Source organism: Pleurodeles waltl, chromosome 4_2 (genome assembly GCF_031143425.1).
Source record: "Pleurodeles waltl isolate 20211129_DDA chromosome 4_2, aPleWal1.hap1.20221129, whole genome shotgun sequence".
Classification (NCBI taxonomy): domain Eukaryota; kingdom Metazoa; phylum Chordata; class Amphibia; order Caudata; family Salamandridae; genus Pleurodeles; species Pleurodeles waltl.
In genome coordinates, this window is record NC_090443.1 from 562,564,376 (window position 1) to 562,583,115 (window position 18,740).

The following is an 18,740-nucleotide window of genomic DNA, read 5'->3' on the forward strand; positions in this document are numbered from 1 at the left end:
AAAAAAATAACTTTCTAAAACCTTAACAGTTATGTTCTTACAAAAACATAAAACTCTTCACTTTTTGCTTCTCGTGGTGGTATACACTCCATTATCGTTAATGTTTATGTTATGAAAAGAGGATACAGAGACAGCAGAATTTGCCTCGACTACAAACTTACCATCAGTTGGCTGGACCATGTAGTAAAAACACAACGGTAAATGATTATTGCAAGGATCTTAATCGCCATGGAAAGTTTGCAAATCAGTCTTTTAAGACAGATCGTAAATGAAGGTGGTGCATGTCACTGTAGTTGTAGTCAAAATATCAGATATACCGTACACTGTGGCTAAAATATCGAGGATCAAAATAATTGAGAGGTAAGTGCGTATAGGTTTCCTATTCTTAACTTCACATCCCTGTAGCTTCAATATGATTACTCAAAGTAGATATATGAGGAATGAGGTACAGAAAATGTAAACAAACTTATCTGTTGATATTTTGGTCCTCAATGTTTTGCCAATGATATTTATGTTTAACAATATTTGCTACCTAATATAAAGGACTCATACCTGCCAGTGCAAGGGCCTTCACACCACAGGTTTTCACAATACACCAATGCAGAAGAGAAGGGTTGCAGAGTCTGCTGGTAAGTACACCTTAAAGCTTAACTGCACATTTCCTTCTATCAACATCTACAGCCTGCAAATCACCAAATATCTTGCTTTGGGGCTTCAAAATACAAAATCACAATGTTTTCAAGATACACTAAGAGGCATATTTACACGCCCCTAGCTCCACGTGATCGTCTCCTTTTGTGATGCTCTGGTGGTGCTGTGCACTGTGCCATATTTACAAGGCAGTGCAAAGTCACTTATTGTGGCTTAACACTGCCCTATAAATATTGGCCGCTCTGGCACAGTTTTAAGTAGCAGAAGGGTGTGCAATGAGTGTTGTTGTGGGAATTCCACCGCAACACGTTGCTTTTGACACTGCCCCAGATTTACAAGCATTTGTAAATCTGTAGCAGCGCCAAAAGCTAACGCCACCTCACGGCTGGTATTAGCTTGGCGGAATAGTTTTATTTCTCCTTGTTTTTCTTTTTCTATGTGTGCTGCATTTTGCAGCACACATATAAAGAGCAAAACACTCTGAATATTTGTTCATCTGTAGGAAAGTGTTCCTTTCTGCACATAAATATTCATTCAATAATGACGATTTGCCACTTCATCATTGTAGATTGTTTGATGCCTGGGTTGGCAGCTAAATTTAGCATTAGGGGAAATTCAGGGGTGTGCCGTATTAGTGTAAATACAGTGCATCCCTGTGTTTCAGGGATTTCGAAATGGTTATGTAAAACAACCAGTATTAATTGGAGGCTGTGCAACAAATGTAAGGAATCCATCATGCACATAGGGCCACATTTACGGGCAACTCATGCTGCACTGTATGTCAGGGAAAGGGCAGGATTGTGCCATATTTAAAAGAAAAGGGCCTTTGTCCTTATGCTGGCTCTGCTATGGCCTCCTTGCGCCAACGCAGGGACCCTTGCACGATGGTGCAAGGGTGCCTGCATTGTAAGGAGGATTGTTTTTGTGCCGGAAGGGGAACCTTCTTGCAAAAAAACAATTCCCTAAGGCATTTTCCTTTATGAATGGGTGCTGCAGAATGCAGCACACATGGAAAGAGGAAAAAGGTCAATTAAAGATATTTCTATTTGGCACATTCCCAGGCCCACCACTTTTGGTAAATCTGATAATGCTTCAAAATCCATGGATGTTGATTGGGAACACCAACGCAACACCCATGGAGTGCCTCCCTGGGGCAGAGAGTTGCAACACAGCGATTTGCACTGCTTCTCTTTACTCCAGATTTATGAAGCCACTCAGGGCCACGCAAATTGGCCTTGTGTGGCTTTGTAAATTGCATTTTGGGCTTGGGTCTCACATGCACCATGTTTCCTGGTTCAACCCCATCTATGTATATGCCCCTTAAGTGTGCAGTTCAACCGGCTGGGTCATAGCTATTGTAGGCAGACAGTAATGGCATGTCTTAAAGTGACTTTCCCTTGCAGCCCATTTTGTGAAATATGTGGGCATTGTAGAAAAGAACTTGAGGAAGCCAACTAATAAAAATGAAAAAATGATTGTTGAATACCGGAAAGGGCCCACACTTACTCTTGCAAAGCACACTAAGTACAGCACTGCCTCACTTTTATCCGAGCTGCATTCCTGTCAAAAATGCACTACGCACCTCAATGCCTGTTCATTCATTTTCAGCAGTTTCAATTAGACAGATCATATGCCTGAACTATGTCAACTAGTGCACTTGCTGCCTAAATGAGAACATTTTATTGTTGCTTTGATTTACAATGTTTTATTTTTCATGTTTGGTTTTATTTAACTAAGGCATGAATAAAAAAATTAACTTGATTTGAATATGACTGCAAAATGCGATGGCATTCTTCTCAAAGCAAAAGCTGTCCATGGTATACAGTTTTCATTTTCTGAATGTAATGTCATTAATCTCTTTAATAGACATGATGCATGATTTCTGCAAATCCTGCTCAAATTTCATTTGTACTGTGTCAGATTATAACATGGGTCTCTGACCTTTTCTGTAGTGAGAGCTCCTTCTGATTAGTGAAAGTCACTGTGAGCTACTGAAGGTTAAGTAACTTGTATTCTTACGAGACAGCCCTACGCCCAGCTTGAATACCTTTCAACCTGATGTCCAGGGAACCAGATACTACGGTTTGAGTAAAATACTTTGACTAGAGACACTATGACAGGGCTGCCATGTGTGTCAGTGAGAGAGTGGTCTTTGGGTATGTATGAACATGTATGTGTATAAATGGGATATATGTGTATGAGTAACTGAGAGCCTGTGTCATATGTACCTGTGGCACAGGACATTCCTTTCACCATATGTGACACAGTTAATGTTTAACACAAACATACAGCCATTTTTTAAATGGGAGAACTTTAAAGTGCAGAAAAATGTTCTGCAAAATTGTTCATAATATGGAACATTATTCTTCACTTTAAATTTCTGCCACTTCAAATAATGCCTGTATTTTTCAGTTATAAATATGGCACTGTGTCTACCATCCATCGTTAGGAAGAAATGGGAGAAAATTAAACTGAAGAGTTAACTTTGTTCATATGCACTCCATAAAATTCATCATTTCAAATTTCTCCCATTTCCAAGTTTCACACTTACAAACACCAGGCATTTTGTACCCAGTGCTCTGTGACAGTGTGTCATATTTATAATAGAAAGAATTAGGCATTTGTTTGAATGGGAGGAATTTTAAGTGAAGAAAAATGCTTCACTTAATGTTTCAGAGAAATGTTTTTCTTCACTGTAAATTTCTCCTATAAAAAAAAAATGACTATAGTTTTCAGTTTAAATATACAGGCCCATATTTATACTTTTTTAGTGCTGTTTTTACGCCGCTTTTTGACGCAAAAACAACGCAAATGTACAAAATGCAATTGTATTTTGTAAGTTTGCACCGCTTTTGCGTCAAAAAGTGGCGCAAATGCGGCGCTAAAAAAGTATAAATATGGGCCGCAGTGTCTACTGGCCTCTAGGAGCAAAAGGACTGCTGCTTGTAAATGCAACACTTTGAAATGGGAAACATTTAAAATGAAGAGTTATTCATGAAGGCAATTTTTCATTTTATTTTAATTTTGTCCTATTTAAAAGCATTCAGAAACATCATTTTGATCTCTTGTTCCAATATTGAGTTGACAAGGACTTTTATTTCAGAATTCAATGAAATGCCTCAGTGCTTCAGTTCCTCACCTCTAGGCCCGGGGCAATCGATCTGACTCTAGCACTGCTCATTATCAGGCCCTGCTATCTGTAGCCTGAAGATGATAATGTAAAATAAAGACAGCCTTCCCTTAAGGTTAAAAGGAAAATGTGATCCTGTGCCTATTTAAAAATTAACTCAAGGCTGTCAGCTAGCCTAAAGGGGTCAGGGTGCTATGGTAGCTTGCGATCCACTGGTTGGAGACACCTGGATTAGAACATTTGCTCTAGTCCAAAATGGACCTCTGGTAATAAAGGTTTGCTGTGCAAAAATTGCTTTGTGACCCAAGGCTTGGTGTTATTTTTTTATTATTAGCTGAATAATCCACTTGCATTTTCTTTTCTTCTTAGATGAAAGTTACAGATGAAGATCTCTGGATCAGAACATATGGAAGACTCTACCAAAAATTATGTTCTTCAACAGGAGATATTCCCATTGGAATCTACAGAACGGAATCACAGAAGCTCACAACATCGGAGGTTTTGATTTCCTATTAGCTTCTTGATTAAGTACAGTGAAATAAACCTATGATTTCATGGGATTAATTTATACTCGACAAAAGATTTTTGAAGGCACAGATTAGGAGCTTTTATTGTCCTACCCCACCAACTTGTATTCCCATACGAGTAAAGCATGTTAAATACATGGGACAAGATTTACAAGGACCTAGCGCCACTGAAGCATCACTTTTATTGATGATCCGGTGGTGCTAGTCATTGAACTATATTTACAAGGAGGCGTTAAGCCACTTTTTGTGGCTTAACGCCTCCTTGTAAATATGTGCCCCTTCAACACAGTTTTCTGCAGCAGAGGGGCGTGCAATGGGTGTTGCTATGGGCGTTCCCTTGCACCACCCATTGCTTTCGACGCTGCCCCAGATTTACAAGAAATTTTAAATCTGTAACAGCACCAAAAACTAACCCCACCCCACTGGCATTAGCATGTGAGGAGGAATACTTTCATTCCTCCTTGTTTTTGCTTTTTCTACGTGTGCTCTATTCTGCAGCACACATAGAAAGAGCAAAAGGCCATGAATGATTGTTTATGTGTAGGAAGGTGTGCCTACTCTTCAGTCCTTGAACCCTCTTTTAAAAACTCATCTCTTTAGACTGAGTCCGGTACACTGACTCTCTTGTAACATAGTCGCTGATGTTCGTAAGCCTTCCTTACTCCTATTGTCTCTGAGACTGGTTACTTGAATACATGTGTCCCTCCTATCACTGTCTGCCACATCCTTAATCTCTCTTCCCCTTCTGCATTGCACAATTCTTGTTACCGACCCCTTTCCTTGCTCTCATCCCTTCACTCCTCCCCCACCCTTTAACTGTCCCCCCACTCCCTACCCCACCACATCCCTTCCTCACTGCCTTCCCTTGTCCACCAATCTTTTTCATTTGGCTCTCTGCTTGATTACTTTTTGTTACTCCTGCTCCCTTTCCCTATTCACTCTTCTCTCCCATTTCTCTTTCTAGTTCCTCTGTACCCTCTCTGTTCATCTCCCTCTTGACCTTAATTCTCCCCTTCACTATTTCCTCTCTTCTCCTTCACCCTCTCCCATCTTTCACTCCAGTTCCCTCTTTGACTCCTGTATTCCTCTCCCCTTATTGACTTAGCTTTTTACTGTGTCCTTCTTTCCCATTCCTCTCCACCCTCTCTCATCTCCTTTGTCTACCTCCATGACATTTGTCTTCCCTTTTGCTACTCCTCTTCTCCGCCTTCATCCCTCACTCCCTCTTTCGCCACTAGTTCCCACTATAGCTCCTCTGTTATCCCTCCCCTCTTCCCCTCTATGCCTGACCTTCGTACTGCACCCTTTCCTCTGCCATTGTCTCACCTTAGCCCAACTAGCTTCCACTGCAGTCTTTCCCTCCTTCCCCTGTCCTTCTCTTCCCTACCCTTCCCTCATCACGCTTCCATCATCTCCTTCTCTCACTGCATCAGCCACCTGATCTTTGCTCGCTCCTTCCACTCCCCCTTGCCTCCTCTCTGTCTCCTGCACTTCCCACCTACCTTCCCATGACCTCTCTACACCCCTTCTTACATGATGTCCCTTCTTCACCGCCCTACCTTTCACCCCGTTTTGCTATTGAGGGGCCCTAACCTCTTCCTTCCCATATCATTTTACCATCTCATCATGCTTTTATTCTCTCACTCCTCATGTATTTATATTCCATTCATTTTACGAACATATGTCATAGGTGCCCATGCACTATATAAGTGTGTCAAATAAAAACAAAAAACTGTGTAAATAACGTGTAATTACGGTGGAAAAGAGACAGCCTTCGGATTCAGATTTATTGGTTTTAAAATTACCTTTTTTTACATAAAATAGAAACTTTATCTGAGGGGAACTTTTATTGTGTAAAGCCTTTCCTAGTTATTTGTTATTTTGAGTTTAAAATATTGTACACTTATTTCCTCATCTATATTCAAGTTAGGTTTTCATTCAATCGGGCAGGGAGACTGCTTTCTTTTTCTTCTTTTAAGCAAAATGATTTGTTTTATCATTATCTTCCAATATTTGTAAACTGACTTCACTTAGCATATTACTGATGTCAGTATTACACTTTAAGCCCCTGATTTATACTTTTTGACGCAAACCTGCATTAGCGCAGGTTTGCGTCAAAAATTTGACTGCAGGCTAGCGCCATTGCTGGACACCAGCCGGGCATCACATTTAAGGAATGACACTAGCCAGCGCTAAGGCCCCATTAGCGTCAAAATAAATGATGCTAACCGGGTGGGGGAGGCACAGGGGAAACAGGAGATTGTGGGGGTGATTCTGACCCCGGCGGTCTTAGACCGCCGGGGCCAGGGTCGGCGGGAGCACCGCCGACAGGCCGGCGGTGCCCCGCAGGGCATTCTGACCGCGGCGGTAAAGCCGCGGTCAGACCGGCAACACTGGCGGTCTCCCGCCAGTGTACCGCCGCCCTATTGAATCCTCCAAGGCGGCGCAGCTAGCTGCGCCGCCGAGGGGATTCCGACCCCCCCTACCGCCATCCAGTTCCCGGCGGTCCGCCCGCCGGGAACCGGATGGCGGTAGGGGGGGGTCGCGGGGCCCCTGGGGGCCCCTGCAGTGCCCATGCCACTGGCATGGGCACTGCAGGGGCCCCCGTAAGAGGGCCCCTACAAGTATTTCACTGTCTGCTTGGCAGACAGTGAAATACGCGACGGGTGCAACAGCACCCGTCGCACCTTCCCACTCCGCCGGCTCGATTACGAGCCGGCATCCTTGTGGGAAGGGAGTTTTTCCCTGGGCTGGCGGGCGGTCTTTTGGCGACCGCCCGCCAGCCCAGGGAAAAACTTAGAATACCCTCTGCGGTCTTTCGACCGCGGAGCGGTATTTCGGAGGGGGAAGTCTGGCGGGCGGCCTCTGCCGCCCGCCAGACTTAGAATGACCCCCTGTGTGTCAAAGAATGGCGTTAGTCAGGTTAGAGTCAGAAAAATTGACTCTAACCTGACTGGCATAATTTTTTGATGCACAACCCCCATGGACATGACTCCTGTCCTAGTAAAGACAGGAGTCATGCCTCCCTGCACAATGGTCATGCCTAGGACATATGTCCCCTGGGCATGGCCATTGGGCACAGTGCCATGTAGAGGGGCCCAAGTTAGGCCCCCCATGGCACTTTTAAAAGAAAACCAAGAAAAACGTACCTGGACTTACCTTGAATGGGTCCCCCCATCCTTAGGTGTCCTCCAGGTGGGGGTGGGTTGGGTTGTCCCTGGGGGCGGGGAAGGGCACGTCTGCGACCATGGAAATTAGCCCATTGGTCCCTTAATGCCTGCCCTGATCCAGGCGTTAAAGAATAGCGCTAAGCAAGCTTAGTGCCATTATTTAAGGCCCTCCTCCTCCCCTGTGTGATTTTTGCACGAGAGGATAAATAAGGCGCTAGGGCCTTTGAGTCATTTTTTGCCTGTGAATGCCTACCTTGCATCTCATTGACACAAGGTAGGTTTTCACAGTAAAAAAATGACGTTAACGCCAATATTTTGACGCTAGATGGGTCTAGCATCAAAATATAACTATGGAGTTAAGTTTGCGCCGGATTTGCATTAAAAAAAATGACGCAAATCCGGCACAAACAGAGTATAAATATGGGCCTAAATATCTAAACGTTTACTGATTTTTGCACAGAAAGAAACCTCAATGACTTGGTTACCAAAGGGCTTAGTATCAGCATTAATTGTGTCCACTCTTTCTTACTCAACATCTGCTTGAATAGATTTGTGTACAATAACAGTAGAATTATTTGGGTTCTCTATTGGTTGCCATATTGATGTAAGGGTACCCCAAAAATTATACTCTACTGCCAGCTGCGTTAGTAAAAATGGTGAAATTGTAAACAAAGTAGAATGAATAAAGGCTGTCATAGAGGATATGATCTGGTCTGCAATTTCAGGTTTAGCAATATTTTCTCCTTGGAGTGGGGTGGGCTGAATGTAATTGGGTGAAGTTGTATATCTCATCAATAAAATATTAGGATAGGTAGTGGTTACAGAAAAGAAAAATTTCCAAACCACAAATCTTCATTCTATTTTTTTCTGCCTCAAAGAATTGCTGCAGTGGCTAGATAGTTTAATTTCTGTCTACAGGGAAAATATGGCTTCAAATCGTGGATTGTCTCATCAATAGTGCAAAAAAATAATCAGTTTTGGATATACATTGGGATTATATGATAAGTCCACCACAAGGTGTTTTGGCTTTGCAAAAGAGGGTGAAATATATTTTACCACTTTAAGTCTCACACCTAATGTTTTTAAGATAGGAAGGAATTAAGCAATCAAGAACTACTCCCTCTACAAATGTCCAAATAAGTCCAAGTCTACATGTACATATCAAATAGGCAAGGTAGTGGTCTCATATAACAACCATGAGACCTTGGCATGCAAGAAATTCTCAGACCACATTGAGTTTCTAGATTTCGTAAAACATGAATATCGAGGATAATAGTTATCCCTAATATTACACCCAATTATTAATCTTACCAAAGAGAGACATTAATAAAATTAAATCAGCCTACCTCTGTAAAATTTGAAACCACACAAAGGGGTCTCTTACACCCTCAATACATAATTGTCTAGGGTTGCTTACTATGAAAGGATTTCGAACCTTAGGAGAATATCTTCACCTTGACATTAAACGACATTAAGGCCCAAATTTATACTTTTTGATGCAAAACTACGGGACTGCAGTTTAGCACCAAAATGTATAGCGCCGTCTTGTGCCATTCCTGAGAGCCAGCCGGGCTCCAAATTAATGGAATGGTGCAAGTGGGCACTCAGGTTGGGCTAGAGTCAACTAAAATGACGCTAGCCAGGTGGATGTGGCGGTAGGGAAGGAGGAGGTTGTGCCCCAAAAAATGACGCTACCCTGGTTAGAGGCAAAAAAAATGACGCTAGCTTGGTTAGAGGCAAAAAAATGCCTCTAACCAGACTAGCACCATTTCCTGGTGCACAACCACCAAAAACATGACTCCTGTTTTAGGAGAGACAGGAGTCATGACCACCATCTCAATGGCCAGCACAGGGGACAAGTATCCCTTGGGTTTGGCCATTGCACCCTGTGCCATGCAGGGGGCCCCAAGTTAGGCCCAGATGGCACTTAAAAAAAAAACATACTTACCAATACTTACCCTACGTTCCCGATCCTCTGGTGTCCCTCTGGTGTGGGTGGGAGTGTTCTTGGGGCTTGGGGTGGGCACCTCTGGACTTATTCAGTGGTATCTAACCATGGAAATGAGTCCACAGGTCCCCTAACGCCTGGTCTGACCCAAGTATTAAATAATGGTGCTAAGTAAGCTTAGCACCGTTATTTAGCCCCTCCTCCCACCCATGCATTATTTGTGCACAGTGGGATAAATATGGGGTTATGGGGATAGCACCATTTTTTGGATAGGAAGGCCTGCCTTGCATCTCATTGACGCAAAGTAGGTTCACACATCCAAAAAACTCCTATGTTTTGAAGTTAGAAGTGTCTATAAATATGGAGTTGAGTTTGTGCCGAATTTGCATTAAAAAAAACGACACAAATTCAGCACAAACTGGGTATAAATATGCTCCTAAGTGCCTTATTCAGAGTTTGGCAATTGGTATGCTTCACCAAAATGTGACACATATAACACCTGCTGCATTACAAGTGCCAAAGGCTATAATTCACTTGTAGTAAGGTGGACAGGACATCTGCTACATTTGTGATAAGGTATCCCATTCACTAAACTGTAAATGAGGATTTAAGTCTCCTGTGAATAGCTCCTAAACAGGACTATTTCAAATAAATTGTTATATCCATAGGGAGGAGCAGACCATATGATCAAGCATGCCATTACAGTGGATGAAAGTCCAGTGTTCTAAAAAATAAGAGTTCCTGAAATAATCATTGTTATATGGATATATTTAGATGTAATATAGATTACCTGGATCTATCATACTTCTGGTCAATTTTCTTTTTCAAACTGATGTAATGATGGTAATTCCTGAATTTTACATTACATGAAATGTACTAAATTTTTACAAGTTTGCATAGACAATAATTTGGCACAATTCTTGTCCACAGGAGACTGGTTCAAGTGTAAAATGTCTTGCCAAGAAGCACTGGGGCAGATTTACCAAAATCGCACGCGACGCAGCGCAGCACCCAACAAAGCTGCAGTGCATTGCTCGAGAAAGAGAGAAAGAGAGAGCAGGAGAGTGCAATATTTGCAGAAAAATTGCACATTCCTCCCCTCTCCCTAACTCGGCACTAAAATTAGCTGTTGTGCGCCAATTACTCACCTTTGCACCATGGGGCCAGATTTATACTTTTTCACGCAAAACTGGCACTACACTGTTTAGAGGCAGAAAAATTCCTCTAAGCAGTTTAGTGCCATTTTCTAGCGCACAACCCCCATGGACATGGCTCCTGTCTTAGTAAATACAGGAGCTATGCCCACCACCCAAATGGCCATGCCCAGGGGACACATGTCCCCTTGGCATGGCCATTGGGGCCAGCGCCGTGCAGGGAGTTCCCAAGTCAGGGCCCCAGAGAGGGGAAAAATAAAAAAATTAAAATACTTACCGGAACTTACCTGGGATGTGTCCCCCATCCTGTCGTGTCCCTCTGGTGTGGGTGAGGGTGGGTGGGGGTGTCCCTGGGGCAAGGGAAGGGCTTCTGACCATGGAAATATGCCTATAGGTCCCCTTATGCCTTCCCATACCAAGGCGTTAAATAATGGCAGGCCCCCCAGTGCTGGATTTTAGCATGGGGATAAATATGACACATAGGCCATATCTCACTTTTCTGGACAGGAACACCAACCTTGCATTTTATCAATGCAAGGTAGGTTTTTACCTCCAGAAAATGACGTTAACTCCATAACTTTGGCGCTAGACGTGTCTAGGGCCAAAGTATAAATTTGGAGTTAGGTTTTGGCTGAATTAGCATAAAAAAATGACTCTGAGTATAAATATGGGCCATAGTTCAATGGTGCCTGCCTGAGTCTAGCATAGGTTTTTTAGAATAGCCTTCCAGTACATAATACTATGCTTACACATATTTTAAAGCTTTTCTCACTTTTTATGTGTGCGGTACAATGCAGCATCTGTGAAAAGTCAGAAAAGAAAGAAGAAATAAAAGTATTTCTCCATGATAGTGCCTAGTTGGATTGGACTCTATTTTTAGACGCCAAACCCTCTTTTCTTTTTCAGTGAACAAGGCTTTGCATCAAAATCTTTGGAAGGGTTGCATGGGAATGACCATGCACCATCCATGGAACTCCCCTTTGGCTCTAAGTAATACAAAGCATGGCTATGCTATGTGCTGCTTTGCATTACTTTTAAGTGATTTTCCATTGCAAAACAAGTAAATGGAAAGTAAATAAGTATAAAAGGATTCAGCATCATTTTGCATCACTTTTGTGATTCTAACTTGCACTAAAACATAGTAAATAGACCCCATTATCTCCTCCAACCAGTCTCCTCCTGTTACCTCGCTAGACTTATTAATGCAAGGGTATACCCTTGCGTAGAAAACGTACTTGAGACACAATTAAATGTATTTTGTGTAATACACAAAAATTCACAAAAAGTCTGCTAATTTTGCAATTTCACACACTACGCTGGCGCAGTGAAAATCCAGTGATATCCTAGTCTTACCTGATATTTATGTTGTCTGCATACCAGGTAAGATAATTGTTTCACAGCATGGTGATGCCTGTGATTCTAATCATAACTAATCCTTGCTTTTCACTCTAATTTAATTATTTACCTATTCAAAGATATCAGCACCAACCCTGACCCAAAAGTAGGAAATCTTTGCAGTGCCTGTGATCCAGTGTTTACTTTCTCTACCCAACTGTGGTGTTTGTGGGGCGCAGAAGGAGAAGGTGGTGCACAGAGGGGGGGGGGAATGAAAAATTAGAACTTACCTCCTCTGTCGCGCAGCTCCTCTGCTGCTGCACTCTGTGTTGTTGGGCTGTAGAGAGCCCTGTGCGCATGTGTGTTTGGCCGGCCCGAGACGGCTGACCAAACATACAAGCGCAGTGAGCACTCCCCCTCCTGCACGTCACGTCAAAGAAAACGATAATGAACACAGTTTATTATCATTTTCTTTGAAAGGTTTTGCAGCTGCCACTGCAGGTGGGAGGTGATGATCCTCCATCCTAATGGAGGAGCCCACCCCTGTTATCATAGTGATTATACTAATCAGATTCTGGCAGCCCATGTTCCCCAATATCCTGACACATTTCAAGATTAACCATGGGAGAAAGGTAAACTGATTCCTGACTATAGCATCCTTGGACAGCTGGAGTGTGGTTGATATGCACCTTGCAGGGCAATTTTTCAATAGGCCGTCGGGAGTGAAAAGCCAAGCTGCTGGATGAGCTGGAAGACATCAAACTGTTAAAATCACATATTTGATTATGATAAAATTTAGAGTCAAAATCAAAGCTTCCCTTATAACGCATAAGGCATTTTATAGCAAGGGAATTGAAAACTGTACTTGCAGAGGCTCAGGCCTGACATACTCCGATCACAATTTACAATGCCAGAGAAGCAGCCCAAAAAAGTTTAAATTGCATAAGAATGATGGAGGTACCACTGAAAACAATTAAATGACAACAGTTTCTAAACGCAGAAGTATATCTGTCACTCTCAATATTCCAATGCCCAAATTTACAGTTGCTGCCTCTTTCCTTCCTCTATTTTCCTGAAGATTTATGGAGTTCTGCAGGAGAGTGGGAGAGGCCGAGTCTGTGGCTGAGGGAAGAACTATGGCTCCTTGCCCACCCCCCTCAGATAACCCCCACCACCACTATCATGTTGTAAGCTGTGAGAAGAAGCAAGGAATCCATTGAAGCCACCAAACTGCAGATTTTAGATCTTAGTGAAAGGCAGTGGCTCGAGCGGCTTCCTTTTTCATGCTTCCACAGCTCCCACCTTCCTCGGATCACTCAAATATGTATACCAGTGTACACACACCCAGCAACAAATGTTTTTCAGGGATGGAAGAGGTGTGGAAGGGGCAGCAAAAGTGTTTCACTATGCCTATGGCTCCTAAGAAGAATATATTTTTTAAATAAATAGTTCTAAATTCATATAGAGGAGTGATTTATTAAAGTTGTACCATGCTGCTGTGGACTTCACTATTTCATCCATTAGGCACCAAAACCTTTACATTGGCAATCACCTTTCAGTTTAGGCCAAATATGCTTGAGAGGATGTTATAGGTCAACACAGTGTGCTTCAAAGCTATAATATAGGGAGATTCTGTCTGAAAATACAAGTCCTGAGGACCTATAGCAGGACTTCCCAAGTGTTCTACCATATTTGCCTAAATGGAAAACCATGAGCTGTGATTCACAATAAAAGCCTCACTTGTTGAACTTACGCTGCAGGTATTTCATAATTCCCAGTTGGTATGTCTAACCTTTGGCAACACAACTTATTCTGCTTTCTCACAAATGGGAACCTCTTTCAAGGAGATGAACTGGAAGGGTTCATTTGATCCCCTTACAGTATCTACACTAACATTCTATGAACAAATAATTCATCTCTCCCTGTGTATCCACTAGCAATTGTTACTCAGTAACTACAAAAATATATTCAAATGCTTGCAAGGCAGTATATTATAGTAGATAGCATGACTTAAAATATACACATTCTCTTCCACCCAAATCATTTCCTATTCTTCCTCTCAAATCACCTTGTACTTGCATTCTTGCTTCTTGCATGGATCTACCTATTTTTTTTTGCGTGACTTTCCTTTGTGTTCCCTCCCATAGGTCATTAAATCTACATTCACTCACACAATACAGATTCTATAATGGCTCTGTTGGGTAAAGGTATCCGAGTCCCCTAATATCAGTGATGAGGAGTTATTTGGGTTAAGAGTCAAAGCTTCTATGTCGGGACCAGGGCATGGCTGGATCATGAGAAAGTAGTCAATTTCTGTTTTATGCAGCAGTCTGCATCCTGCTCCTCTTGTGTCATGATTGGTATTCAGACAGGTGATGAAAGACAAGGGTGATTCCTTTAGTGTTCTTGCTGGACATTTTCCAGTCATGTATAAATGACATCCATTTGTAGATTCCATGAGTTTTAGGCTACTATTTGCTATTTGATATCACAAACAGACAGAACATGTTTACGAAGAAAGATATATTCACATTTCACAGAATCTAAAGAAAGTACAATCCGTAATGACTCATTACTTCATTTTTTAATTTCTAGTCTCAAATTTCCATCAGTGTGGAAGAATGGGAAGATACCAAAGAAACCAAAGAACAGCCTGGCTGTCGAAACAATCACCGGAACTCAACCTCCAGTGACCAATCGGATCACCCGCTGCTGAGGCGGAAGAGCATGCAGTGGGCACGGCGACTTAGTAGGAAGATGCCAAAGCACTTTAGTAAAACAGCAGAGCGGATAAGCCAGCAAAGAATGAATGTGTGCAGGAGATCAGAGAGGCAAGAACTAGCAGAGCTTGTCAAAAACCGAATGAAACACTTGGGCCTTTCCACAACTGGATATGGTATGTTTATATGCATTTCAAGATTTCCAAATGGGCAAAAGAAACTGAAAAACTTGTCATACATTTCCAATCAAATGTATGTTTTTAAAGACAGTTCTGAAAATTATCCTTGTCAGAAGACATTCTCTTGTCATAGATTTAGCATTCAATAAGCAATTAATGAAACATTGGAGAGTATGCTTTTAAGTATTTGCTGCCTTGATAATTTAATGAAATAGTAAATGAAGCATTGGGTTATTATCTTTGATTTATATAGTATCCACAGGCTGCTTTTTAGCACTTTTGTATGTTGTCATTTGATTAGGTATTTTGTTGTGTTGTCTTTTTGTAATATTGTGTTGAATTAATATTGCTGTGTTGTTGTGATGTTATGTGATATGTTTTGTGCTGTTTTGTTCTGTTGTGATGCTTGCATTTGTGTCAATGTGTTTGGTTGCAATGTTGCACAGATCTGTGTGCATGTGTTATGTTGTTATTTTGTTGTACTGTTATGCTCTTGTGTATCCTTTTTGTTGTGCATTTGTGTTTGAGTTGTTCTGTTGTGCTGTGCTCTTCAGCAATGCTGTTCGGTAGTATTGTGGTGACGAGTATTTGTGGTGAGGTATTGTTCAATTGTGTTTTTCTGTGACATTACCTTGTATGATGTGCCATTTTGGAGTGATGTTGTAGTAATATACTGTTGTGTTCTTTTGTGTTGTATTGGGGTTATGTTGATTTTATGTTGGTGATAGTGTTGTTTGGGTATGAGAGTATATTTGATGACATCAATCCCATATTCATAATCCAAAAAAGTTTTCTATGCCCATATTGACAAGAATGGGGCCTATAAGAACATGCTATTCTGAGCAAGTGTATTAACCCCTTCTGTGCCAAGGACGTAGTGGTTACGTCCTTCGGCACAGTGCTGCTGTGCCGAGGACGTAACCACTACGTCCTCGGCACACAGCCCAGAGGGAGCGCTCTCGCTCCCTCTGTGTGCTTCCACCCACCCCCCCAAAGTCAGGGATGGAAGGGAAAGCCCTTCCCCTTCCACCCCGACCCCCCCCAACCCCCCTGTGACGTCAGCGCGCAAGCGCGCGCTGATTTGTCACAGGAGTCTCCCCCATCGGGCTGGAAGCTCTGCTTCCAGCGCGATTGAAAGAGAAATGCTCAGCATTTCTCTTTCAATCACTGGGGGAGGCCCGGAGAGGCTTCAAAGGGAAGGAAATGTATTTCCTTCCCTTTGAAGTCTCTCCCAGGGTTTCAAAAGCCGGATTGCTTGCAATCCGGCTTTTCAAACCCCACTAGACACCAGGGATTTTTTTTTTTGTGTGAAATTGACAGAAGGGAGCGACCCCTTGGGCAAGGGTCGCTCCCAGGGGGGGCATTTTTTTGGCAAGGCCTTTTCTGCCCCCCCTTTTTTTCTTTTTGTTTTGTTTTGGTTCTGTTTTAGGTGGGGAGCGACCCCTTAGGCAAGGGTCGCTCCCTAGGGGGCAAATTATATTTAGGCCATTTCTGCCCCCCTTGGGGGCAGATTGGCCTATTTTTATGAGGCCAATCTGCCCCCAAGGGGGGCAGAAACCACTAGACACCAGGGAGTTTATTTTTTTACGTGAATTTCACGCAAGTGGAGCGATCCCTTAGGCAAGGGTCGTTCCCTGGGGGGGGAGGGAATTAATTTAGGCCATTTCTGCCCCCGTGGGGGGTAGATCAGCTTATTTTGATTAGCAGAAACCTCTAGGCACCAGGGATTTTTAGTTTTACAGATGGGGAGCGACCCCTTGGACAAGGGTCGCTCCCCTGGAGGGGCAAATTGTATTTAGGCCATTTCTGCCCGCTTTGGGGGCAGATCGGCCGATTTTAGGTCAATCTGCCCCCAAGGGGGGGCAGAAACCACTAGGTACCAGGGATCTTTTTTTTTTTGAGTCGTCATGCAAGGGGAGCAACCTTGTAGGCAAGGGTCGCTCCCCGGGGGGCGGGTGGGGGGGCAAATTTATTTTAGGCCATTTCTACCCCCCCCCACCGGGGACAGATCGGCCTATTGTTATTAGGCCAATCTGCCCCCAGGGGGGACAGAAACCTCTAGGTTGGACTTGGGGGAACGCTGGGTGGAAGGAAATTTGTGGCTCCTCTCAGATTCCAGAACTTTCTGTCACCGAAATGTGACGAAAATGTGTTTTTTTAGCCAAATTTGGAGGTTTGCAAAGGATTCTGGGTAACAGAACCTGGTCAGAGCCCCACAAGTCACCCCATCTTGGATTCCCCTAGGTCTCTAGTTTTCAAACATTCACAGGTTTGGCAGGTTTCCCTAGGTGCCGGCTGAGCTAGAGGCCAAAATCTACAGGTAGGCACTTTGCAAAAAACAGCTCTGTTTTCTGTGATGTGTCCACGTTGTGTTTTGGGGCATATACTGTCGCGGGCGCTAGGCCTACCCACACAAGTGAGGTACCATTTTTATCGGGAGACTTGGGGGAACGCTGGGTGGAAGGAAATTTGTTGCTCCTCTCAGATTCCAGAACTTTCTGTCACCGAAATATGAGGAAAATATGTTTTTTTAGCCAAATTTTGAGGTTTGCAAAGGATTCTGGGTAACAGAACCTCATCAGAGCCCCACAAGTCACCCCATCTTGGATTCCCCTAGGTCTCTAGTTTTCAAAAATGCACAGGTTTGGTAGGTTTCCCTAGGTGCCGGCTGAGCTAGAGGCCAAAATCTACAGGTAGGCACTTTGCAAAAAACAGCTGTTTCTGTCAAAAAATGGGATGTGCCCACTTTGTGTTTTGGGACATTTCCTGTCGCGGGCGCTAGGACTACCCACACCAGTGAGGTATCATTCTTATCGGGAGACTTGGGGGAACGCTGGTTGGAAGGAAATTTCTGGCTCCTCTCAGATTCCAGAACTTTCTGTCACCGAAATGTGAGGAAAATATGTTTTTTTAGCCAAATTTTGAGGTTTGCAAAGGATTCTGGGTAACAGAACCTGGTCAGAGCCCCATAAGTCACCCCATCTTGGATTCCCCTAGGTCTCTAGTTTTAAAAAATGCACAGGTTTGGGAGGTTTCCCTAGTTGCCGGCTGAGCTAGAGGTCAAAATCTACAGGTAGGCACTTTGCAAAAAACAGCTCTGTTTTCTGTCAAAAAATGGGATGTGCCCAATTTGCGTTTTGGGACATTTCCTGTCGCGGGCGCTAGGACTACCCACACAAGTGAGGTATCATTTTTATCGGGAGACTTGGGGGAACGCTGGGTGGAAGGAAATTTGTGGCTCCTCTCAGATTCCAGAACTTTCTGTCACCGAAATGTGAGGAAAATATGTTTTTTTAGCCAAATTCTGAGGTTTGCAAAGGATTCTGAATAACAGAACCTGGTCAGAGCCCCACAAGTCACCCCATCTTGGATTCCCCTAGGTCTCTAGTTTTCAAACATTCACAGGTTTGGCAGGTTTCCCTAGGTGCCGGCTGAGCTAGAGGCCAAAATCTACAGGTAGGCACTTTGCAAAAAACAGCTCTGTTTTCTGTGATGTGTCCACGTTGTGTTTTGGGGCATATACTGTCGCGGGCGCTAGGCCTACCCACACAAGTGAGGTACCATTTTTATCGGGAGACTTGGGGGAACGCTGGGTGGAAGGAAATTTGTTGCTCCTCTCAGATTCCAGAACTTTCTGTCACCGAAATATGAGGAAAATATGTTTTTTTAGCCAAATTTTGAGGTTTGCAAAGGATTCTGGGTAACAGAACCTCATCAGAGCCCCACAAGTCACCCCATCTTGGATTCCCCTAGGTCTCTAGTTTTCAAAAATGCACAGGTTTGGTAGGTTTCCCTAGGTGCCGGCTGAGCTAGAGGCCAAAATCTACAGGTAGGCACTTTGCAAAAAACAGCTGTTTCTGTCAAAAAATGGGATGTGCCCACTTTGTGTTTTGGGACATTTCCTGTCGCGGGCGCTAGGACTACCC

At 43.2% G+C, this 18,740-nt stretch overlaps 1 protein-coding gene across 2 annotated transcripts in view; it reads left to right on the forward strand.

Annotated features, from left to right (window-relative positions):
* Window positions 1–18,740, forward strand: part of KCNT2 (potassium sodium-activated channel subfamily T member 2) — a 2,196,588-nt gene that overhangs the window by 2,146,008 nt on the left and 31,840 nt on the right. For both annotated transcript variants that reach the window (XM_069233351.1, XM_069233350.1), the window contains 2 exons: window positions 4,151–4,279; window positions 14,511–14,811. In XM_069233351.1, the coding sequence (XP_069089452.1) occupies window positions 4,151–4,279; window positions 14,511–14,811 (430 nt within the window). The remainder of the gene's footprint in view (window positions 1–4,150; window positions 4,280–14,510; window positions 14,812–18,740) is intronic.